Below are 25,203 nucleotides of genomic sequence, written 5' to 3' on the forward strand. Positions count from 1 at the left end.
GCACCTTACACGGATAAAGAGCCTCACGGCATGCTACTGTGCGCTGCGGGGGAGGGAATTCGTGCCTCGATGCCAGCCACACACAAAATTCCAGCGGCGAAGCCTGATCCCGCACCACCACAATCCCACGCTGTTGCCAGAACGCACACCTCGCTGGTAAAGCACGCCAAAGGCACTTTCGCCGACCACGCCACCGGCTCATCCACCCCGGCACACGCCACGCCACACCACAGCACAGCCGCCACGAGGAGCCGCGGATCCAGAAGGAGAGAAAGAGGGGAGGCGTCCGAGAGCCAGCCCCACTATATATAGTCGCGTAGTCCCGCCCATCAATCAGACTAACCAGAGTAAAACAGGTGCTGTGCCCACAGTGGGAGGGTGCGCACAGCCCTTCTGCCACATCTACCCCCGCTCTTTGTATCGTCGACCCGACGATAAACAGAAAACCGGCAGCTAACACCAAGGTCTAAAAACTGCTGTTTGGGAGCTAGACACAGGGTCTTGTGGTCTGTCAGTCGCATGGTGTGAAGGACCAGCTGGCCGAGGAAGATGGACATTTCGGTGACGGCCAGCAGTAGCACGAACAGTTCGTCGCAGGGACTGCTGACTAGTACCTGGCTGGTCGTGGTGGGGCAGCAAGGAAGCTGGAGAGGAGGAACCCCCATAAGCCGAAGGAATCACTGCACTGGGTCCGGCCCCTGCAGATGACGTAACTAGGACAGGTGAAGGCTGCAAGATTTCAGAAGTCACAGAATGTGGTGGTGCAGGGGTCTCCGACACCAAAAACCAGAACTCACTGTCAGTGGAATCATCTGCTGAGGCTGCCATGGAAGGCTGATGAGAGGGTGACGCTGGACTAGAAAGAGCTACAGCCTCAGACGGGACTACAGCCTTAAGCATGTCCCGATGCACATTCCTGGCCTTATGCAACTCATCCACTGGGGCCACGGTGTAAACTGCTCCACCACTTGCAGGAGCCCTCACAACCTGGTGGACCACTGAGCTCCAGAAGTCTCGAATCTTGTGTCGCCCTCTGGCGCCATGGTCCCTCAAGTACACAAGCTGACCCACAGGAAGAGGTGCAACTTTGACTCGCTGGTCATGCCTCACCTTCCGTCTGTCAGCTGCAGCCATCAGTCGCTCTCGAGCTCCCTCAAATGCCACTTGAAGTCTAGCCTGATGTTCAGAAACCCAGTCCTGTACCTTGCCAGGCACAGGTTCCCGGACCCGCCCCAGCAGAAAATCCACCGGCAGTCGAGGCTCTTGTCCGAACATCAAATAAAACGGTGACTCACCGGTGCCCTGGTGTGGAGTGGTGTTATAACAAAAGAGCACCTGAGGTAGACAGGAGGCCCAGTCCTGTTTTCGGGAGGTTGGAAGAGTACGCAGGAGGTTATGGAGAGTTCGATTAAACCGCTCGCATTGACCGTTTCCTGCCGGATGGTAAGGGGTGGTATGGGACTTTGCGACACCATACAAGGAACAGATATGGGAAATCAACGAGCCCTCAAAACTCCTACCTTGGTCTGAATGGATGCGACTTGGAACGCCAAACTTATAAAACCATTCAGACACCAAAACCTGGGCCACAGTTGAAGCCCGTTGGTCACGAGTGGGAACAGCCACCGTGAACTTACTGAACACATCAGTTAAAACCAAGACATTTTCAAACCCATTACGGGATGGCTCGAGCAGCGTGAAGTCCATGGCCAGGATCTCATTAGGCTGCGAGGCAAGCAGATGGCCCATATAACTATGTGGCACCTGCCCTGAGTCCTTAGCGATTTGGCAGCGTGCACATTTCTGAACCCAGTTCTTGATGTCTGAAGACATCCCTGGCCAATAACACCGCTGTCGGATCAACTCTGTAGTCCTCTCTATGCCTTGATGGCCATGCTCCTGATGGAGCTGACAAAGAGTCTCTTGCTGGAGCGCCACAGGCAAGAGAAGTTGGAGAAACTGTTCTCCACCATCTGGCCGAAAGATCCGACGAAAAAGGACGCCATCCTCTACCAGGCGGTCCCACTGGCGTAGGAGGGCCATGGCGGGTTTTGAGAGCCGCTGTCTCTCACTGGAGGTGGGGAGGGACCCCCTGCGCCAAAAGACCAACACCTCCTTTAAGAGAGGGTCATCTTCCTGCATCAGAGAGAGGTCGGATGCAGAGTGGGATGGAAGAACACTGACCAGAGACTGACGAGCTTCCACAGGACCATGACGTGGGCTCTGATGAATGCCGCTGGGGACCGATGTGCCAGGCAGGGGCGGGGCAGATAGTTCACAAGCAGGTAGATATTGCCTCGACAGTGCGTCTGCATTCTTGTTGCTGTGGCCTGAACGATACTTGATTTCAAAATCAAAGGCAGAAAGCTCAGCAGCCCACCTATGCTCTGTAGCTCCGAGTTTGGCTGACTTGAGATGGCTCAATGGGTTATTGTCAGTGTACACGATGAACTTGTGTCCTAATAAATACTCCCGGAACTTCTCTGTCACAGCCCATTTGAGTGCAAGAAATTCCAGCTTCATAGAGCTGTAGTTAGACATATTGCGCTCAGTGGGCCGGAGGCCCCTGCTGGCATAAGCTACTGGCCTCACACCATCATCTGTCTGCTGAGAGAGCACGGCACCGAGCCCACTATGGCTCGCGTCGATCTCAAGGATGAAGGGGCGCGAAAAATCAGCATAAGCCAGCACTGGGGCGGAGACCAGCTTGGACTTCAATGCCCTAAATCCCTCCTCACATTGAGATGTCCATGCGGCTTCCAGACCCTGACTGGACCCCTTCCTTGACTTGGTGCCTGTAAGGTCAGCCACTAACTGATGCAAGGGCTTAGCCAGCTTGGCAAAACCCTCAACGAACCGCCGATAATAACTGGCGAATCCCAAAAAGGAGCGAAGCTCGGAGACATGACGAGGCCGCTGCCAGTTAGCCACAGCCTCAACCTTCTTGGGATCGGTAGAAACCCCCTGGTTTGAAATGACATGTCCCAAGTAAGCCACCTGCTGTTGGAAAAAAGCGCACTTGTCCACTTTGGCCTTCAAGCCTTCCTTCTGAAGGCGACCCAGCACCATCTCCAGCCGCTGCAGATGTTGACCAACAGATGATGAGAAAACAATGATGTCATCAAGATACAGCAGCAGGGATTGACCCTGCTGATCGCCAAACATCCTCTGCATCAGCCGCTGGAAGGTGCTGGGAGCATTACAGAGGCCGAAGGGCATGCGATTAAATTCAAAAAGGCCAAAGGGTGTGCAAAAGGCGGTCTTGGGACGATCCTGCTCGGCCACTGGCACCTGATGGTACCCGCTGGCCAGATCGATGGTAGAAAACCAGCGGGCCCCAGAAAGGGCATCCAAACTTTCCTCAATACGAGGCAGCGGGAAAGCATCCTTTCTGGTCTTGCTGTTGAGGAGGCGGTAATCCACGCACAACCGCAAACTCCCATCCTTCTTTCTCACCAACACAATGGGCGATGCATATGGACTACTGCTCTCCCGAATTACCTGTGACTCGAGCAGCTGGTTGATATGTGCTCTCACCGCCTCATACTCTGAGGGAGGGATACGCCGATACCTTTGTCGGACCGGTACATCATCAAGCAGAGGTATATCATGCGAGAGGAGGTTTGTGCACCCCAAATCCCCCTCTTGAGCTGCAAAAACTGAGCTGTACTTATACAACAGGCTCGAAATTACCACAGGGCAAGAGACAGGGTATAGAAAAATATAAAAATTCTTTATTGTGATGACTATATTAAAAACATCAGCTGTGGATCATGTTCTTATTATGACCTGTAGGTGGCACTAAAAGGGAACAGAGCTGGGACTTACCGTGGCGGCCCAAACTCAAAATCATGAAGGGAGGAAGAAACTAAAACACCCGTGACACCACACACACGCAGATCTGTGAGGAAAAACCCACCACCAGGATTGGGTCGCCACCTTGAGCCCGCAGCACCTGTCCACAAAAGAAAAGAATACTTAAAACGGGCCACAATGCTTCGTACAGCTGTCTATAAAAAGAACACCCACACACGCAGGCACATGATCAAATAATAAGGAAATAAACAGAATGAACAGTATTAACGGAACACAATTGAAATATATTACACACAATCTCATTGTGTGTTTAGTGTCAGGACAAAAGCTCTGCGTTTGAGTTTAAGTCCGTCTCTTCATCTGTTGATGGGCTCATTCGGTTTGAAGCTGGAATATTCCTTATGCATATTTTCTCTCTTGATTTCTACTACAGGGTGACTGAAAAGTAACTCCCTATTTTGAAGTACTTGTAATTTATTTTTTTTAATTCTCACAGGAAAGAATATAAAAAAGTGTATAACATAGAGCAGTGATTCCCAAAGTGTGGGCCGTGTTCCCTGGTGGGTGGTACTGCAGGTGGGCCATGAAAGGTAATTAAAAATATTAATTAATTTTCTACCGCTTTTTCCTCACAAGTGCCGCGGGGGTTGCTGGAACCCATCCCAGCTGTCCTCGGATGAGAGGCGGGGCACACCCTGGACTGGTGGCCAGCCAATCACAGGGCACATATAGACAAACAACCATTCACACTCACATTCACACCCACGGACAATTTGGAGTCGCCAATTAACTTAGCATGTTTTTGAAATGTGGGAGAAAACCCACGCATGCACGGGGAGAACATGCAAACTCCACACAGAGATGGCCCAGGGTGGAATAGAACCCTGGTCTCCTAGCTGTGAGGTCTGCGCCCTAACCACTCGACCGCCGTGCCGCCCATGAAAAATATTAATTTTTGCAAATATTATTTTAAATTATTTATTATTTTCATTATTCTTTTATTATATATATATATATATATATATATATTATGAGAATTGAGAATTAATTCTGTCTTGTGTGTACACCAGATTAAAAGTTTGGGCTTCCTTTATCCCCCTGCTTTCATTTCAATCCTGAATCTTAATAATAATAATAATGCTATTATTATAATTGTTATTATATACGTACAATATCATAGATATTATATATAATATTATATAATAATAATATTATTATTAAGTTAAGTGCTGAGAATGCAGCATTTCGTCTATGTACTGTTTATAGGACAAAGGTGGGCCGCAGACATTTTTGAGATTTTCAAGTGGGCCCTGAGTAAAGTTTGGGAACCCCTGACATAGAGTAACAAGGCTTACTGGCTGCACTGTGTGTGTGTATGCTAGCGGCCTCGCCTTCCCCCACAGAGACTGTATGACTGTTAGGTCTGTATGACTGATAAGATGTCTCACTCCATTCAAACGCTGTTTTTTTATGGAATGCCGATGTTCGATGAAGCCAGTAGGCCCTCGAGCGAATGCAGAGCGATCATTCTTCCTGCCTGTTTGGAGGCGAGAAGGGACAAAACCAGAACATGTACACATGGCAATATATGGGAGCCGGGAAAGTTATCAAGTTCATTTTCATCCAAAATGTGGTAATGTATCATATTAAAGGGGACCTGTTGTGCTTTTTCCACGACCTTTTCCGACCTATAAATGTAGTTAGAATGTTGTATTCTCATGTTAAATGATGCCAACGTTTCAGATAATGAGGTTTGCGACTTTGGAAGTGAGCCCTGAAAGAAGTTTGGGATGGTTCAAACGTCTCCAAAAAGCGTGTGAAAACTGCCCCTTTGTGATGTCACAGAGGAGCGGACGTCCTTATATGGATGTGGCTGTAACCCAGATAAGCTCTCTGTCCTCCCCCAAGCTCTGCTACTCTGTTTATGAAACAAGCTCAGGTAGAAGTTATTGTATTTGGTGATTCCCAGCAAGAGAATCATCTGTCAACGGCATTTCACACAGGACTGCTTGTGTGAACATGAATGTGAAATATCTGCCAAACTGTTGCTGGAGCCAGAAGCAGCATGCGCTCGCCGGGAAAGGTGCTTTAACGTCAGACACACTCTTCCTCCATGCAGTGTCCTCACATCCAGCTTCTGAGCTCCACCGCAATGAGGGCTATCCTTCATCCGGCTTCTCCTGAGCTTCACTGCACCATAGGTGGTATGTTACCACTCCGAGTTCAGACACGGTAAGTCACTGGTCTCCAGCGAGTAGATCATGAGCTGCCAGTAACTCCTAAATCCTCAATTAGCTCTGTTGAGCATTGTTGAGCATAATAGGTCACCCTTAAGACATTTTTTTCGGAATAAAACTTTTTCAGATTTCAATCTCGCAATGCTTACTATACACTTCCACACTTCATCTGAAATTGAGAAAACTTAACTTTAATAAAATGCTTTTCTTTCTACATCACTGGATAAAATCTGTAGACATTTGCTAGTAAAGTGGTACCTACCTCCTTTTTCCTAAGCAGCCAAGAGAATTACCAACAATTTAAAATCAATGACCAATTGAACAATTAGAACTTTGAAACCAACGCTCCCCGCTCAATCTGTGAAATGTTTGACATGACAGGTACAGTGTCCAGTGAAGCCGAGTGGACATTCAATTTGATGTCATGTACAACTGATAAGCAACACAAACTGGAGTGTAAAAGAGTTTCTGAGAGGTCAAAGTTGAATTAATTGGGTCATCCCATTTCATCATCCCGCCACGTCAGAAGTCAAAACATCTCATGATGGCATCTTTGTCAAACTTAAAATGAAGGAAAGTGCTGGAGGACAGCAGGTGCTCCGAGTCCTTGTGGTGGGTTGTCTGTGGTCCATTAAGAGAACTGCATGGAGTCCTGTCTGTGGAAAGACAAACTCAGTTATACTTATTATTATACTCATTCTTTGATGCGCTACGTAGTACTACCTCTTGGGAACCAGAATCAGCGAACAATGAATGATGTCTGTCTCAATGTCGGTTAGCACGCAGACCTCACAGCTAGGAGACCTGAGTTCAATTCACAGTGCTCACTCTCTGGAACACGGTAGTCCCGCAAAAAACGTGTAATGGCCACATCTCCGCTACCAATTGTCTGCAGTTGGTAAACGCGGCGTCCTCACATCCGGCTTCTGAGCTCCACGGTACCAACGGTGCCTCTGACAAAGTGTGTCCGACAATGACTCCTAGTCAGGCAGCCGAGGTTGGAGGAGCACCAGCGGTGCCTACTCTTTGGGTTTCATCAATCCATTTTCTATACCCCTTATACTCACGAGGTTCAAGGGTACTCTTTGAGTTCATGCATGCTAAGTCTGGGGTCTCCAGACAGTCAAAACACTTTTCAATTAGCTCTCCAGAGACTCAATACAAAGGGATTACTTTGCAGTCTGTTGCTGAAGAGAAGAAGATGTCCATCCAATAAAATAAAAAGCATACCTTTCTCAAAACTGTCTTGCAGCCTCCTGGGATGAAGCCGTTTATCTTCCTTCTGCATCAAAGTAAACGACAAGCAAGATTGAGCCAGAGTTAAATATTGAGTGTTTGTTAAATCATAGTACTTACTGACAACACTTTAATATGCTGGCTGCTAAATCCATTTTCAACGCCTCCTTTCTTTTGAGAAGATGAATTCTTCCCAGTGCCTTTTAAGTGTTGGCTCTAAGGAACAAACAGACGGAGCAACCATCAAGTGACTTTTTCTCTCTGAATCTAACACACCTGAAAAACAATTTCACTACAAGAGTTCCACCAAAAAAGGCACATTTTGGCTCCATTTGGCTCCATTCTGGTGTTCAGAAAATGTCCATTCACAACAGTGTAGTTTAAATACATAAAAACACATTCACTTCTATTTTGTTCAATTAGAAACCCCAAATTGGTGACCTTGAATGTCGCAAAATTCCCTAAAAATAAATTATGAATATATACAACGTTAATTCAAATAACATAATAGTCCAAAAACCAACAGCATGGGATTACAATGGGCGCGTACCCTGAAAGCAGACTTTTAAAAAGCGTTCTGCAGCACCCCCCCCCCCCCCCCCCCCCACCCCCACACACACACAGGTACGGTTTGCTTAGCATTCTATTGCTATTTGTTCATCATTGGACCAAAGCAGTCTTTCCCCTATCATTATATTAAGGGGGCGCTATTAAGAGGGCGCACCACCCCACCAATAAGGTCAAATTAATTTTATTATATCATATATTTTCTACATAACACCAGATGACAACAGAAGTCATTTAAACACACATTTCATGCAAAACAGGTCTATTATTTTATTGAACACACAAAATAGTTTTAGGTTATTTATACTATTTGTATGTTTGGTTGTCACAAGTCGATGCCAACATGCACAAAATATATCAATCCCTGACTTGGTTTGTTTTTTTTTTTAACCAAATATCAGTATAATACCGACTACTAGGGGAGTCTTGGTACAATTGTCCTTAAACAACACAGTAGCATAAACAACATAATCCAGCGAGCCCAACAAGCAAATCGCTGGCAAGCAAGTTCACCAAGCTCCCTATCTCATTCCATGAATCCATCCATTTTCTATGCCGCTTGTCCTCACTCGGGTCACAGGAGTATGCTGGAGCCGATACATTCTCATTCCACACCAATGAATCCAAGCCGCGGCTGCACGGCGACCGAGGCCTCACAGCTAGGAGACCCCAGTTCAATTCCACCCTCGGCCATCTCTGTGTGGAGTTTGCATGTTCACCCCATGCATGCATGGGTTTTCTCCGGGTACTTCGGCTTCCTCCCACATTCCAAAAACATGCTAGGTTAATTGGCCACTCCAAATTGTCCATAGGTATGAATGTGAGTGTGAATGGTTGTTTGTCTATATGTGCCCTGTGATTGGCTGGCCACTAGTCCAGGGTGTACCCTGCCTCTCGCCCGAAGACAGCTGGGATAGGCTCCAGCATGCCCGCGACCCTCATAAGCATAAGCAGTAGAAAATGAATGAATGAATGAATCAATCAATCCAAGACAAGCGCCCTCTTGTGGTTGTTGACGACAGTAATATTCACTCTGTGCTTCATGTCAGTCAGTATGAATGTTAAAACATGTTAAATTAACATAGATATTTTGATGAATAAATGGCAGGATCAGCCAAATGATGAAAAAGAGTGTGACTTACAGTCCAGAAACTACGGTAAATGATACCAAATTTCTGTCAATGTAGCGGGAATGAAATTCAGGCATAAGAAAGGGTTGGGTTGGTACAGAGAGTTGCCATTGTGTCTTTTCCTACCTGGTTTAGCTCAAAGTGGTTCAGATGACTCTGGGGCTTCTGCTGTTTCTGTTTGGTACAGCTGTCTCCAAGAAACACTTCATTCACGGTGAGGCGCCGGAACTTCGACCTAAGAGAAACAAGGAAGGTAAAAAAAAAGGTTAATTTGTTTGTAAAATGTGTTAATCATACTTTTAATCCTACGAAGTGCTTATGTTTTAACAGTTTATCCCCTTAAAGATATGAACATTAGATAATTTTTTTAATAAAGAACAATCAGAGAGACTAGGGCTGTCCTAGGCAGCCTTGCTCATCTTCTAAGACAACCTGAACAGTTCATGGATCAAAACTGGGCCGAAAAGTCATACTGGGTTTTTCAGCATGTGACCTATAAAAACACCATCTGATGTGAGAATGTGCGCACCTTTATAGCTGGTGTACACACTTTTCAGAGACATGGCAAAACGGCGACGCGCATACAAGTGAAGTCATATGTCAGAAATAAACATACAATGGAAGCCATTACATGACGCCGTTACTGACTTAAAACCATTTGTGGAAAGCATTGCAATTTTACACGACACTGACAGCTATCATTCGCCAGTCAAATATAATATCCTATGGTTTTCTCCAGGGACTGCGGTTTCCTCCCCCATTCCAAAAACATGCTAGGTTAATTGGCGACTCCAAATTGTCCATAGGTATGAATGTGAGTGTGAATGGTTGTTTGTCTATATGTGCCCTGTGATTGGCTGGCCACCAGTCCAGGGTGTACCCCGCCTCTTGCCCAAAAACAGTGGAAAAGGGGGAACCTGAGGGGGTGTTGCATCAAGAAAAAAATTGTTAGTCAGAATTCCACTCACATTTTCATAGATGAGACCCCAGGTGCAATCAATTGAAAGCCCTGAAAAAATGAAAAGCAATGAGGTGATTTACCCAACATTGTCAGATGGCTTGCCTGGAGTGCCATTGGTTGCCAAGTCATCATCGCTGTCTGGAGTCTCACCTTTCAACCTGGCAATCCATTCCTTCAGGGGTCTGTACAGAAGAAGCAGCACATGGGCCGTTAACTGCCAAACATTAAATGTCAGGCAATATTAACTCATTCAATGTAGCCTCAATGGGGTAGCCTGTGCCTTGTTGTGCTAGTCCCAAGCCTGGATAGCCTGGGTTGTGTCAGGAAGGACATCAGACGTAAAATTTTGCCAAAACAATTATGCAAATCAACAACAAGACTTCCATCCCGGATCGGTCGAGGCCCGGTTTGACAACGACCCCCATCGGTGCTGTTCACCTACAGGGTGCCGAGGGAAATTGGGTTACTGTTGGTCAAAGAAGGAGAGGAGGAAGATGTGTCCGTAAGAAGAGAAAAAGAGCCCCAAGAACCTAGACCTAGAATAGGGACTTTGAATGTTGGAACTATGACAGGAAAAGGTATAGCTGGTTGACATGTTGCAGAGGACGAAGGTAGACATACTGTGTGTCCAGGAGACCAGGTGGAAAGGTAGCAAGGATAGAAGTTTAGGAGCAGGGTTCAACTTGTTCCATCATGGTGTAGATGGGAAAAGAAATGGAGTAAGAGGACTTGGTTAAGAATGTCCAGGAGGTAAAAAGAGTGTCAGATAGGGTGACGAGTCTGGAGCTAGAAATTGAAGGTGTGTTGTTCAATGTTGTTAGTGGGTATGCCCCACAATGGATGTGGGTTGGAGGAAAAAGTGAAATTCTGGCTGGACCTTGATGAAGTGATGCAGAGCATCTGTAGAAGAGAAAGAGTTGTCATTGGGGCAGACGTGAATGGACATGTTGGTGCAGGAAATAGAGATGATGAAGAGGTGACGGGCAGGTTTGGTATTCAGGAGAAGAACGCAGAAGGACAGATGGTGGTTGACATTACCAAAAGGATGGAAATGGCTGTAGTGAATACTTTCTTCCAGAAGAGAGAGGAACATAGGGTGACCTATAAGAGTGGAGGTAGGAGTACACAGGTAGACTACATCTTGTGTGGACGCTGTCTACACTAGGAGATCAGTGAAATTGTGATTTGTAGTGAGAGTAGGGAACAGGTGGAGGAGATGCTAGAAGTGAGGAGGTTTGCCCTGGAAAGGAGAGGAATGAAGATTAGCCGCAGTGGGACCCAAGTGGAAGAGCGAGGTTACAGGGAGAAGAGATTCAGAAGGTGGAGAATTTTAAGTACTTGGGGTCAACAGTCCAGAACAACGTAGATTGTGAAAAGGAGGTGAAGAAGCGTGTGCAGGCAGGATGGAACAGGTGGAGGAAAGTGTCAGGCGTGATAGAAGAGTTTCAGCTAATATGAAAGGAAAGTTATACAAAACTGTGGTGAGACCAGCCATGTTATTTGGCCTAGAGACGGTGCCACCGAGGAAAAGACAGGAAGCAGAACTGGAGGTAGCAGAGATGAGGATGCTGAGGTTCTCATTGGGAGTGACCAGGATGGATACGATCAGAGGGTCAGATGATGATTAGATCATCAGAGGGGCATTACATGATAGAGGCCTTGGAGATAAAGTCAGAGAGGCCAGACTGAGATGGTTGGGACATGTCCAGAGGAGAGATAGTGAATATATTGGTAGAAGGATGCTGCGTTTAGAGCTGCCAGGTGGGAGGCATAGAGGAAGACCAAAGAGGAGGTTTATGAATGTAGTGAAGGAGGACATAAGGGTAGTTGGTGTGAGAGAGACAAATGCAAAAGACAGGGTTGGATGGAGGAGATTGATTTGCTGTGGCAAACCCTGAAGGGAAAAGAGAAGAGAGAAGAGAAAAGATTTTTGACACAGATTATTGTGTTCTACGGCTATATAAACATGGAACCTACTAAAAGAAAGAGACTCCTGTCTTTCGTCAGAAAAATAAGTTTGTTTCTATCATATCATATCATTGTAATCAGCAGTAGAACATACGTAGGTAAGTTTAAAGAAAATATGAGTTCCCCACTAGAAAAGGGAGCAAATCTGAATTTTCACTTGGGCACAAATATTTTAACTATACCACAACATAAGCAACACGAAGAAGTTTTCTAAAATAAGAATTGATTTACAAATATAACACATTTGGAACTGAACTATGAGTTGGAACTGAACTTTCCCTACAAAGTGTCATTTTTCTGTCATGTGGTTTAAGCTCCCTCGTCCTGTCATGTATGTTTCTCCTTCCTCTCATGATGCACTACTGCCACCTAGTGGCCGTTTTTATGGAATTAAAACTGCTCTCAAGCATAATCCATTGACGAGGAGTTGCATCATCAGTTCATTTAGCCCCTCTCATGCAAAGAAATATAAAAGATATATAAATACGTTGTTATGATCCGGCGTTATAAAAACGTATAACTAAGTTTTTGGTGTGAATGAGTTTAGTTGAATTTTAAGCTCAAATAAAGGGCATGTGATGAGATGTGGTTGAAAACCGGTTGGAGACTTTGGGGAGGAAGGGTACCGAAACCTTTAAGACTTGCTTGTATTACAATGCAGTCCCAAATCCATGCTTTTGAAACATTGCTGAAGCTTAAACGGAGCTCCAACCAATACTTTTTAAAAGGAAAATACGTGCTTGGAACTTTGTGACATGCAAATTGAACTGAATAGTATTTTAAATACTTCAATAAGATCAAATAAAATGAAATCGAGATAATAAATTCACCGATATGAAATTAAATCCACAACAAATTGCCCAAATTACCACAGCAAAACAACACAGGATGTGTTTGCATGTTCTCCCCGTGCATGCGTGGGTTTTCTCCAGGTACTTTGGTTTCCTCCCACATTCCAAAAACATGCTAGGTTAATTGGTGACTTCAAATTGTCCACATGTATGAATGTGAGTGTGAATGGTTGTTTGTCTATATGCGTCCTGTGATTGGCTGGCCACCAGTCCAGGGTGTACCCCGCCTCTCGCCCGAAGACAGTTACTGTGATAGGCCCCAGCACCCCCCGCGACCCTCATGAGGGTAAGCGGTTGAAAATGAATGAATGAACATTATTAGATCCCCTCCAGACATGAAATAACACTCCTATAGTCACCTTTACCCATTTTGTCATCAATGTTACTGCCTACGTTCACAATGACGTTTGCAATAACTGCGCACGGCCATGTAAACACCAATAACCCTTTTGAGAAATCATAATATGCTCATGTTCCGGTTTTAACATTTTCTACCCCTTTTCTAACCTAAATATTGTGTCATGTATACGCCTACTGGGATAACCCCATCAAAAGGAATATTCATTCGGGTACTGCGTATGTTCTATTGAAAATGAATCTGAATCACTCACCTTATAAATGGAATTGCCATAAAAAATCTATTAGGGGCCAGTCCAAGCTTGGACTTTGGGGTCATGTCGTTCCGGTGACACGGCAGCTTCTCAAGGGGGAACCATTCAATGTTCTACAAGAGAGGCAGAAGAAAATAAGCAAACAAGCCATTTTACTGAGGGAAAAGATCTCATACCCGTATTTCCTTTCTAGTTTTGGGGTTAAACTTTGTATCCTTGGATACTCCTGGTATGATGTAGAGCCGCACCAGCTGGTCAGTAATTTTCTGCTCAATGTACATATCTTTACAAATACGATTCTTGATGTCAAAGCCCGTCTCCTCCAGCACCTAGACAAGACACGGTACAATGTATAAGCTATTGCCAAGGGCTTTCAGTTGCTCAGAGGTGATGCCACTCACTTCACGAACAGCACAATCATGTGGTGCTTCGTCCTCATTTACTTTTCCTTTGGGAAAGCCCCAGCCGGACTTTGCGAGGTATCCCTGAACAAGGAGTGCCTGAAAGATAAAAAATGTCACATGAAAACACAAGGATCGATTTTTTTTCATGTGCATAGAGAACCCTATCAACAGAAAATTCCTTCATCGTCACCCATTCTCTTTGTGTCTCTGGCTAACTGGTTTATTTCTGCTGATCACCGCTTACATCAGGCAGCCAGTCTTAGCGGCTTCAAGATAAGCAGGATCTGCTCTCTGATTGATTTGATAAGTCGTATTGGACTATGAGTGGCATTTTGGGGGGAAAATCTATTCTATAAAATGAAAGACCAAGAACAAACAATTGATCTTGAAAGGAAAGTCATAGTATCCATCCATCTTCTGTGCCGCTTATACTCACAAGCGTCACGGATATGCTGGAGCCTATCCCAGGTGTCTTTGATCGAGACAAAAGCATGCACGCACTGGAAGAACATGTACACTAAGGGTGTGGAAAATAATCGATATATCGATGCGAATGCATCGGCTCATTCACTGGGTATGGATGCAATTCAATGACGGGTGAAATCTAGATTCATCGCAACACGTTTGTGGGTATAAGTAAAATCCGATGCAAGCGCTGTTTTATTAATGTTCCCCAGGCGCAATGAATGCAGCATCATTATTTTCCCCTTTTGTATAGAATACGGAGGGAAGCCATGAGGCACATACAACTACTAGTAAAACAGCATGGACGTTCGCACGCAAGCAGCAGCGAGGAAGTTTCTATATTTAACCCCCCTGCAACATTTAAATGGTATGTTTGGAAATGCTACGGATTCTCAAAGAACAGTGGAAAGCTGGACAAAACTACTGTCATTTGCAAAGAATGCCGTGTTAAGAAGTCGCACAATGGCAGCACGACAAACATGCAGACCCCCTTAAGAAGGGGACACCACAACACGGACAAGTCTACCCCCACCTCCCCGTCTAGTTCCTCGTCGGACAACGGGGAAGAACCAAGCAAATCAGGTCAGTGGATCTTCCACTGCTTTCCAAATTGTTCAGGAGCTATTTGTCCGTCCCTGCAACAAGTGTCCCCCACCCTCGAACGAGTGGGTGCTTTTTGTAGGACCATACTGAATTCCATTTTTTCCCTTTGCTTATTTGCATCATGTTGAATTGCACCATATCATATCAGATTGCATTGATGCATCGCATGTCGAAGAGGGTGAATCGTACGTATTGCATCGTATCGCCAGAAAATTCCATGTATTGTTAAAGTATGGTATAGCTGGAAGTGCATCAAGATGTGTATCGAATCGTCCTCAGTGCTGAGATTCACACCCCTAATGCACAGAGATGCCCGAGCGGTGTCTGTGTGGCCTACATGCTAACCACTCGGTCACCATGTCGCCCTGCAAATCATAGTAGTAACAGTAATATGTAGAACAGGCTAACTCAGGTAACATGAATAGGTGGTATGTTCGCAACCAAACACGTACCGCTCGCTCCCAAAGACATATTTGGGACATATTTCACGTTTTTGTTGCACTAGAGGGACAGCTCTACAATAAAAGAGAGCACGTTTGGTGCCGTTTTAAGGCGGAAAAACAGCCAAAAGGTGGCAGAAGTGCCTTTTATAACAATGCAGCCAACAACTTTCCCATAGTAGTACATTGCACAGCAACCAGGAAGTGAAACAGCACAGAGTCTTCAGATTACGCATTGTGGAAAAAAATGTAATTCATTCACACACACAGACACACACACACACAGTTCAAATTCCATCCATCCATTTTCCTCCGCTTATCCGGGTTGCGGGGGCAGCAGTCTCAGTAGGGAAGCCCAAACTTCCCGGTCCCCAGCCACCTCCTCCAGCTCCACCGGGAGGACACCAAGGCGTTCCCAGGCCAGCTGTGAGACATAATCCCTGTAATGTGTCCTAGGTCTGCCCCGGGGCCTTTTCCCGGCTGGGCATGCCTGGAACACCTCACCAGGGAGGCGTCCAGGAGGCATCCGGACTAGATGCCCAAGCCACCTCAACTGACTCCTCTCGATGTAATGGTAATGGTTTTATTTCATTTGAACATGCATCAGATTACAATTGAGTGCATTACATAATCAGTTCACAGTTCCACATGTCCAAAAGGAGTAGGAAGAAGCAAAGCTTATTAAATCCAATACCCTCCATCTGGTACTTATACAATCAGTAAATGTTACATTTGTTCACTTCCTGCTTGTTTTTTTATTTTATTAATTTATTGTTTAATTTATATATTTTTGTCACATACCAAAGTACAAGGTGATATGACCATACAATGACATAATGGGTACCATAGTAACCGTCAATATAGTGATATATATCACTATATAACTGATATACATCATGACTGGTTCAAGACTCTTCATCCTTGTATTTAGCAAACATCAACTGCTTGTATTGTTTCTTGAATTAGCTAATTGTTGTCCATTGTTTGAGGTCCTTACTCAATTCATTCCATAGTTTTATTCCACATACTGAAATGCTATGGCTTTTTAACATAGTCCTAGCATATAAGTGTTTCAAATCTAGTTCTTCCCTGAGATCATAAATTTGAAACATAACTGTGAAGGATAAGCGGCTCTACTCCCGGATGACTGAGCTGCTCACCCACCCACCATCTCTTAGGGTGAGTCCAGCTACTCTACGGAAAAAAACTCATTTCAGCCGCCTGTATCCGCGATCGCATTATTTCGGTCATTACGTAAATAAAAGGTTATTTCTATGCAAACAACAGTTTTTTGTGTTGCTTCCGTTGTGGCTTAGTTGTCTATTATCTTGGCTAAATATATATGACTAAATTTGTATCAAAGTACATGTTATGCCTTAAAGTTTTCACAAAAAGCCTTTTTTTCTCTCTTTTTTGTTGAGAACTGATATTTTACTGAGACTAACGTATGTTCTACTGCACATTACTATAGAAAGGAAAAAGTTAGAAACAAACTTTCAGATGAAAGTCTAACCTTTCTTTTCGCATATACCATGTCTATATCGCCCTAGAACACAATTTTCTGTGTGAAAGATCAGTCAAAATCATCAAAAATGGCTGGTACCCAGAGGGCCGCCTTTTGTTTTTGTATTGTATTGTCGTGTTAAACGATGCCAAAGCATCAGATAGCGTCAGGTTTGAGGTTTTTCTAACACCCAGTTCTCCTGACGTCGATGCAATCTGGACTTCCTTATATGGGCTGCAGATTTCCTGCACTCATTAATGCTGATCTACAGTGAAGAAAATAAGTATTTGAACACCCTGCTATTTTGCTATTTCTCCCACTTAGAAATCATGGAGGGGTCTGAAATTTTCATCGTAGGTGCATGTCCACTGTGAGAGAGATAAACTAAAAAGAAAAATCCAGAAATCACAATGCATGATTTTTTAACAATTTATTTGTGTGATACAGCTGCAAATAAGTATTTGAACACCTGTGTATCATCTAGAATTCTGACCCTGAAAGACCTGTTAGTCTGCCCATTAGAAGTCCACCTGCACTCCATGTATCATCCTGAATCAGATGCACCTGTTTGAGGTCGTTAGCTGCATAAAGACACCTGTCCACCCCATACAATCAGTAAGACTTTAACTTGTAACATGGCGAAGACCAAAGAGCTGTCCAAAGACACCAGAGACAAAATTGTACACCTCCACAAGGCTGGAAAGGGCTACGGAGCAATTACCAAGCAGCTTGGTGAAAAAAGGTCCACTGTTGGAGCTATCATTAGAAAATGGAAGAAGCTAAACATGACGGTCAATCTCAATCGGAGTGGAGCCCCATGCAAGATATCACCTCGTGGGGTCTCAATGATTCTAAGAAAGGTGAGGAATCAGCCCAGAACTACACGACAGGACTTGGTCAATGACCTGAAAAGAGCTGGGACCACCGTTTCCAAGGTTACTGTAGGTAATACACTAAGACGTCATGATGTGAAATCATGCATGGCACGAAAGGTTCCCCTGCTTAAACCAGCACATGTCAAGGCCCGTCTTAAGTTTGCATATGACCATTTGGATGATACAGGGGAGTCATGGGAGAAAGTTTTATGGTCAGATGAGACCAAAATAGAACTTTTTGGTCATAATTCCAATAAGCGTGTTTGGAGGAAGAAGAATGAAGAGTACAATCCGAAGAACACCATCCCTACTGTGAAGCATGGGGGTGGTAGCATCATGCTTTGGGGGTGTTTTTCTGCACATGGGACAGGACGAGTGCACTGCATTAAAGAGAGGATGACTGGGGCCGTGTATTGTGAGATTTTGGGGAACAACCTCCTTCCCTCTGTCAGAGCATTGAAGATGGGTCGTGGCTGGGTCTTCCAACACGACAACGACCCGAAGCACACAGCCAGGAAAACCAAGGAGTGGCTCCGTAAGAAGCATATCAAGGTTCTAGCATGGCCCAGCCAGTCTCCAGACCTGAACCCAATCGAAAATCTTTGGAGGGAGCTCAAACTCCGTGTTTCTCAGCGACAGCCCAGAAACCTGACTGATCTAGAGAAGATCTGTGTGGAGGAGTGGGCCAAGATCCCTCCTGCAGTGTGTGCAAACCTGGTGAAAAACTACAGGAAACGTTTGACCTCTGTAATAGCAAACAAAGGCTACTGTACCAAATATTAACATTCATTTTCTCAGGTGTTCAAATACTTATTAGCAGCTGTATCACACAAATAAATTGTTAAAAAATCATGCATTGTGATTTCTGGATTTTTCTTTTTAGTTTATCTCTCTCACAGTGGACATGCACCTACGATGAAAATTTCAGACCCCTCCATGATTTCTAAGTGGGAGAAATAGCAAAATAGCAGGGTGTTCAAATACTCATTTTCTTCACTGTACATATCCAGAAGTCCTTGTGTGGGGATGGGAAAATTACTTATATCTTTTGTAGAGCTTCAATTCTTGTATCTGAGCCCATCCTGCTGTCCCTTCAAGCATAATGGGCCCAACAGGAGGCCATGTGTAGCCTGGAAGTAACGAATAGTGATAAAAGCTCCCCCTTCCAGGACAAGGGGGCATCAGGAGGTCTCTTCAAACATAGTTGACATCTTATTCAGGAGGTTATCTAGCATGGGTGCGACAAACCATGCCAGAAGAATGCGGGTGTAAGCTAACCCCTGTATACGATGGCGGCATCAGGGGAGTGACAAGAACATCTTTTTCTGACACCTACATACTATACCTACAGACCCTTTGGCCCTTTGTATTGAGCTTTCTAGATCTTCCAGAATCCGCACCTATTACAGCTGTATTTCTTTGGATTTTCCAAAACGCTCTGTTTTTATTGTCTGTTTTATTTCAATTTATTCCACCCACGGCCCTGGACAGGCAGACCTATAGCTTGTATCCGGGAATGCCCATATAAGGAAATGTGGTTCACTGTGACGTCACAGACAGCCGGTCTTACAAAAAAACTCTCTGAAAAGGAGCGTTTTGAGCCATCCCAAACTTCTTTCAGGGCTCACTTCCAAACTTGCATCTTGCAAATTTTCGTCTCTCGATTATGACTTTATTCCTATAATAATTCCCATAATATAATATTCCCACAATATTCTCGTGACACAACTTTTTCCCCAACATAATGTTCCAATAATTACGTTGTTTCTCCTATTACAACCAAAATAATTTGTCTTTAAAATTTCAATTTTAAGCTGCTGAAATAGTTATTTTTTCCTCATGTTAGAATGTTATTACAACTTTTTTCTCTTAATATTTTGACTATATCCTTTCCTGCTAGTTTTTTTCACATTTTTTATCGTTTTCTTGTTCAATTCTATTTTTAGAATGGCAATTCACGGGCCACAAATGGCCCCTGGGCTGCACTTTAAACACTCCCCGGGATAGTAGAGATATAGAGAATGCTATACGATAACAGCCATGTTAGACTTAGAAGTGGTGTGGTCATTTGGATGGCATGGTTTCTACATCTTCACGGCTGTTTAAATAAGCCACTGCATTCTCTTAAAAGGTGAAAATAAGAAAAAATGAAATAAGAATGAAATTGCTCTTTGTCTACCTAATAATAGTGCACATACAAGAAGCTTGAGCATTCCATTCTACAGTCATTGATTGTGATGACATGTTCAAATTCATTTCTAATATTGCTGCATGCAAAACTCACATTTTCTAACGACTCATCAAGAATGATAGCTCCGTAAGTAGGAACACCCATCTTGTACTCCTTCCACTGCTCCAGGACTTTCTGCACATCCTCTCCGTTGGGCAACAGGAATGGACAGTGCTGGAAAAGTTTGTCGCTGTCAAGGGAAAAAAATAAGAAGGCTTTTCCAAACTAACTAACCAGCATAAATGAATATTAACATTGTTCCATGTTGAGAAGCCACACAATGTTGTAAGCACTTTAACGATGGGTTCCACACACAAAGGTCAACATCATGAATAACGGGAAAGGATATCAGCTTTGGCGAAGTCTCTGATGCCACAGTGGGGGGCGCTCGGTGTGTTGGGTATGCAGAAGTCCAGGTAAAACCAGTGGGCCAGCTCAATCTGGAAGCACACCCGGATAGCGTTGTCCCTTTCTTCACTGGGAATGTGCAGGATGAAGCGACTGCGGAGACAAAAGAACAGCCATTATTTGTGGAAAATCATTTTCATCCACTGCTAAAAATACCATTTTTAAAAAATATAAAAACATTAATAAGAATAAAATACAATTTAACAATGTAAAAACATGTAAATAATAATAAGCTATATTTTAAGAAAAATATAGCAACTAACAGAAATAAGAATATCTAATTTGACAATATCATCCATCCATCCATTTTCCTCCGCTTATCCGGGTCCGGGTCGCGGGGGCAGCAGTCTCAGTAGTGAAGCCCAGACTTCCCGGTCCCCGGCCACCTCCTCCAGCTCCACCGGGAGGTCACCAAGGCATTCCCAGGCCAGCTGTGAGACATAATCCCTCCAGCGTGTCCAAGGTCTGCCCCGGGGCCTTTTCCCGGCTGGGCATGCCCGGAACACCTCACCAGGGAGGTGTCCGGGGGGCATCCGGACTAGATGCCCGAGCCACCTCAACTGACTCCTCTCGATGTGAAGGAGAAGCGGCTCTACTCTGAGCCCCTCCCGGATGGCTGAGCTCCTCATCCTATCTCTTAGGGTGAGTCCAGCTACCCTACGAAGGAAACTCATTTCAGCCGCTTGTATCTGTGATCTCATTCTTTCGGTCATGACCCAAAGCTCTTGACCATAGGTGAGGGTGGAAACATAGATCGACTGGTAAATTGACAGCTTTGCCCTCTGGCTCAGCTCTCTTTTCACCACGACAGTCCGGTACAGCGACCGCATTACTGCCGAGGCTGCGCCGATCCGTGTGTCGACCTCACGCTCCCACCTTCCCTCACTCGTGAACAAGACCCTGAGATACTTAAACTCCTCCACCTGGGGCAGGACCTCATTCCCAACCCGGAGGGAGCACTCCACCCTTTTCCAACTGAGAACCATGGCCTCTGATTTGGAGTTATTGAGTCTCATCCCAGACGATTCACACTCAGATGCAAACCGTCCCAATGCTGAAGGTCACAGCCCGAAGAGGCCATAAGAACCACATCATCTGCAAATAGCAGAGATGAGATTCTAAGGCCCCCCCAAACTGGACTCCCTCAACACCTCAAAAATTGTGAACAGAATTGTGACAAAGGGCAGCCTTGGCGGAGGCCAACGTTTACCGGAAACAGGCTCGACTTACTACTGGCAATGCGAACCAGACTCCTGCCCTGTTTGTACAAGGACCGGATAGCACGTAGTAGCGCGCCACCAATCCAGTACTCCCGGAGCACCCCCCAAAGGACGCCACGAGGGACACGGTCGAATGCCTTTTCCAAGTCCACAAAGCACATGTAGACTGGTTGGGCAAACTCCCATGCACCCTCGAGCACCCTCGTGAGGGTGTAGAGCTGGTCCAGTGTTCCACGACCAGGACGAAAACCGCATTGGAATTTGGTTAACCAATGCGGTTAATTTGACAATATATATTTTTAATTATACTCAAATATAATTTAACAAGAATATAAAAACATTAACAAAAATAAGAATAAAATAACATTTCACAATATCAACTTAAAAATAAGAATAAAATATAATTTAACAATGTAAAAACATTGTAAAAAAATATATAATATATTTTAAGAAAAATATAAGGGTTACAGGGATCCATAGGTGGTGAAATAGATGGTGACGCCGTCTCTGAATTTGTTAAACAGTGGCACATTGTTAGCTGATTTTAAGATCAAAACCTGGACATAAGTTATGAGTTTAGCCAAACTTACCATGCTGATACAGCTGCTTTAAAAGAGATCAAGTCCGGCTTTACACTCAACCCAGTTCGCTAACGAGATTCAGAATACCCTCATTGTCAATGCAGACGTCAGCTCATTTGCATATAAACATCACAATACACTCTTTATGTTTACAGTGGTCGAGTGGTTTGCATGTAGACCACACAGTCTGTGTGGAGTTTGCATGTTCTCCTCGCGTGCGCGTAGGTTATACCCGGAGAAATGTGGGAGGTTTCCTCATTCCAAAAACATGCATGTTCATTGTTAAATTGCCCGTGCGGTTGCGCAGCCAACAACTTCATGTTCATTCATTCATTTTCTAACGCTTTTTCCTCACGAGGGTCGCGGGGGGTGCTGGAGCCTATCCCAGCTGTCTTCGGGCGAGAGGCGGGGTACACCCTGGACTGGTCGCCAGCCAATCACAGGGCACATATAGACAAACAACCATTCACACTCGCATTCATACCTATGGACAATTTGGAGTGGCCAATTAACCTAGCATGTTTTTGGAATGTGGGAGGAAACCGGAGTACCCGGAGAAAACCCACGCATGCACGGGGAGAACATGCAAACTCCACACAGAGATGGCCGAGGGCGGGGAACAACTTCATGTTGTTTGTTGTTAAATAAAGTTTGATCGCACATTTCTTATGACACAACACAAGCCAGTTTTACCTGTCCACATACAAAACCACCAAGTTACAGGTTTTGAAAATCTCCACTTGGGCCAACTCAATTATGCAAATTAGACGATGACGTCAGCTTCCCTCGCCACTGGCAACCCAGCGCCACAGAAAGATTGCAGTCCTGATACAACACTTCTAGTGTAGGTTAAAATATGGCGTATATTACATACTAAGCCATCCGAATAAAACATCCATATCTTAGCATTGTGAATTAATTAATCTTCTTACCGATATGATGTTATGTTACCAAAAACGCGCTGCGGGCCGCACTTTGGACACCCTTGAATTAATACCAATATACATCCACTGAAGCAACATTTCCGCTTTTTGTTTGCGTGGACTGATAATTCCTTCAAATTGATTTTCCGTACATTTACACCAACACTCAATGTAACATCGGCAGGCAAAACAACAACAAATGCGTCCGTCTTTTCAAGGTGAAGTCGTTGGAGATATTTGCTTTGGACGCTGTTTAAAAGCAAAAGGTGACAAGAAAGATAGAAGAAGCATCCAGTCACCTGCAGAGATCGTCCAGTAAACCAGACGGGATGTCGACTCTTTTTGTTTCCATGTTGTTTAGTCATCGAGGCGGACTGGAACAAAAGCCACAGCAGCGCGAAGCTTCCTCCGCGTTTTTACTCACATCCTTCTTCCCGCAGCAGCCCCCACTCGCCTCCACAGTAGACTTTTTAAAAAACAAAGTTGTAAATTCGGATACGAACTAATGGGCTAACACCGAGTGGACCAACACCGGAGGTTAAACATCTAATCGGGAAATAACGCGAGGTGATTCCGTGAAATATAATTGGTTAGTTGCTATGTCACTCAACGACCAGACAAGCGATCATGTTTACGTCGTCTGTGCCCCAAATTCAACCTCTTACTAAAATTATAATAACTACTTCTTCGCCATTATCATTCTGTACTCTTTAATATTTCATATAAGTTATTATTTCATGTGTATCGTTTTATTTCACTATTGATTCCGTAGGGTTTGACTGCTGCTTCTTCTCCTCCCTCTTCTTCTATATTGGCTTAGGAACGCATTACCGCCCCCAACTGGATGGAAGAATACATGTAGTAATCCGCTTCTCTTGTTCACTTCATTGCAAAACAAATCACTTTTTGGTGGGTTTATTTTATGTTTTAATAAACAAACTAACTAATTTGCCGTTCCTTTAGCATACGTAGCAGCCAGTTCATTACCCAGCATCCAAATATGTCCCCCAAAAATGTGATTTGATCCCTACGGTTTTTCTAACTTTAGCCCCATACAAAGACAACAGTCAGTTTTTTTATTTTTTATTTTATTTTATAAGTATAAATACATAAATGATACTAAGTATTTGAAAACAGAGTGAATTGATGTCCGCTTGTCTTGTTATGTTCTTAATGAGCAACCTAAAATAAAAATAACAGCTCCAATGGAGTCAGTGACTTACTAGCCATGAGCCATACAGGCTCTTGGGTCTTGTCTGTGGTGGGGGAGAAGTTTGAATGGAAGAAATGGAAGTTTGTGTGACAGCAGTCTTTTAGCCACCTATATTTAGTTATTTTTTAAAGAGAAAGGACTAATTTGTGTTTTTAGGGAATGTTTTTGTCACCAAAATACAAGTTATGAATAATTACATATTATTTTAAAATTCATTTTCTACCATTTTTTCCTCATCGGGCTGTGACCCTCAGTGATTACAGGGACCACATGCTAGATTAATTGGCCACTCCAAATTGTCCATAGGTATGAATGTGAGTGTGAATGGTTGTTTGTCTATATGTGCCCTGTGATTGGCTGGCGACCAGTCCAGGGTGTACCCCGCCTCTCGCTCAAAGACAGCTGGGATAGGCTCCAGCACCCCCGTGACCCTCGTGAGGATAAGCGGTAGAAAATGAATGAATGAATGATGTTTTGGCAGGGTGCATATTGGCACGTGCGGACAAAAGCAGGAGGCGATACAGAAGGACAGAAAAAGAGACATGGGAGACAACAACAACAGGCAGGCTGAGGGCAACCAATTCCCTCAACAGGCGACAGACTTTCTCCACAGGGGATGCCCAACCCTACGTAATATACACTGGGCAAGAAGGATTAGAGGAGGTTTCATTTTTCAGTTTTCAGTGATCCACTTCTCACTAGCTCCTGCCTCCCCCCTCCAAGTTAGGAATTAGGCAATTAGATGGCAAAGGATACACAGGGGTTTTTAAGTCAGTTGGCTTTGCTCCAGCGAAGGAGCACAGCTGGTGATGGTATGCAGACGGTAGCTAACATCATCTATGATGGCCAGCAGTTTGTCCAGAGATATTCTCATTCTAGAGAAGAGATCTAGCGATCTGCAAGCGTCACTAGGGAGTGCAGCTTCAAACAGGCCGTTGTTCCACTGCAAGAACCAGGAAC

At 44.5% G+C, this 25,203-nt stretch overlaps 1 protein-coding gene across 1 annotated transcript; it reads right to left on the minus strand.

Annotated features, from left to right (window-relative positions):
* Positions 1 to 6,223: 6,223 nt before the first annotated feature.
* On the minus strand, positions 6,224 to 23,812 carry dcp2 (decapping mRNA 2). Its single transcript, XM_058057271.1, has 11 exons — positions 23,330 to 23,812; positions 20,248 to 20,399; positions 19,953 to 20,080; positions 13,779 to 13,877; positions 13,554 to 13,706; positions 13,378 to 13,490; positions 10,028 to 10,129; positions 9,113 to 9,221; positions 7,410 to 7,505; positions 7,284 to 7,335; positions 6,224 to 6,709 (listed from the first exon to the last, which is right to left on the minus strand). Exons 1-11 carry the CDS (start codon positions 23,380 to 23,382, stop codon positions 6,576 to 6,578), a joined length of 1,191 nt encoding a protein of 396 aa, XP_057913254.1. The 5' UTR covers positions 23,383 to 23,812; the 3' UTR covers positions 6,224 to 6,575.
* Between the last annotated feature and the right edge of the window lie 1,391 nt (positions 23,813 to 25,203).

Source organism: Doryrhamphus excisus, chromosome 19, assembly GCF_030265055.1.
Source record: "Doryrhamphus excisus isolate RoL2022-K1 chromosome 19, RoL_Dexc_1.0, whole genome shotgun sequence".
Taxonomy (NCBI): Eukaryota; Metazoa; Chordata; class Actinopteri; order Syngnathiformes; family Syngnathidae; genus Doryrhamphus; species Doryrhamphus excisus.

Bases quoted from the DNA above. Each gene is read 5' to 3' on its own strand.
- dcp2 (XM_058057271.1), bottom strand. From the start codon at position 23,382: ATGGAAACAAAAAGAGTCGACATCCCGTCTGGTTTACTGGACGATCTC. The intron at 20,400-23,329 runs GTGACTGGATGC...TTGTCTCCGCAG, and splicing joins TTACTGGACGATCTCTGCAG to TCGCTTCATCCTGCACATTC. The intron at 7,336-7,409 runs GTAAGTACTATG...ACTTTGATGCAG, and splicing joins AGCATATTAAAGTGTTGTCA to AAGGAAGATAAACGGCTTCA.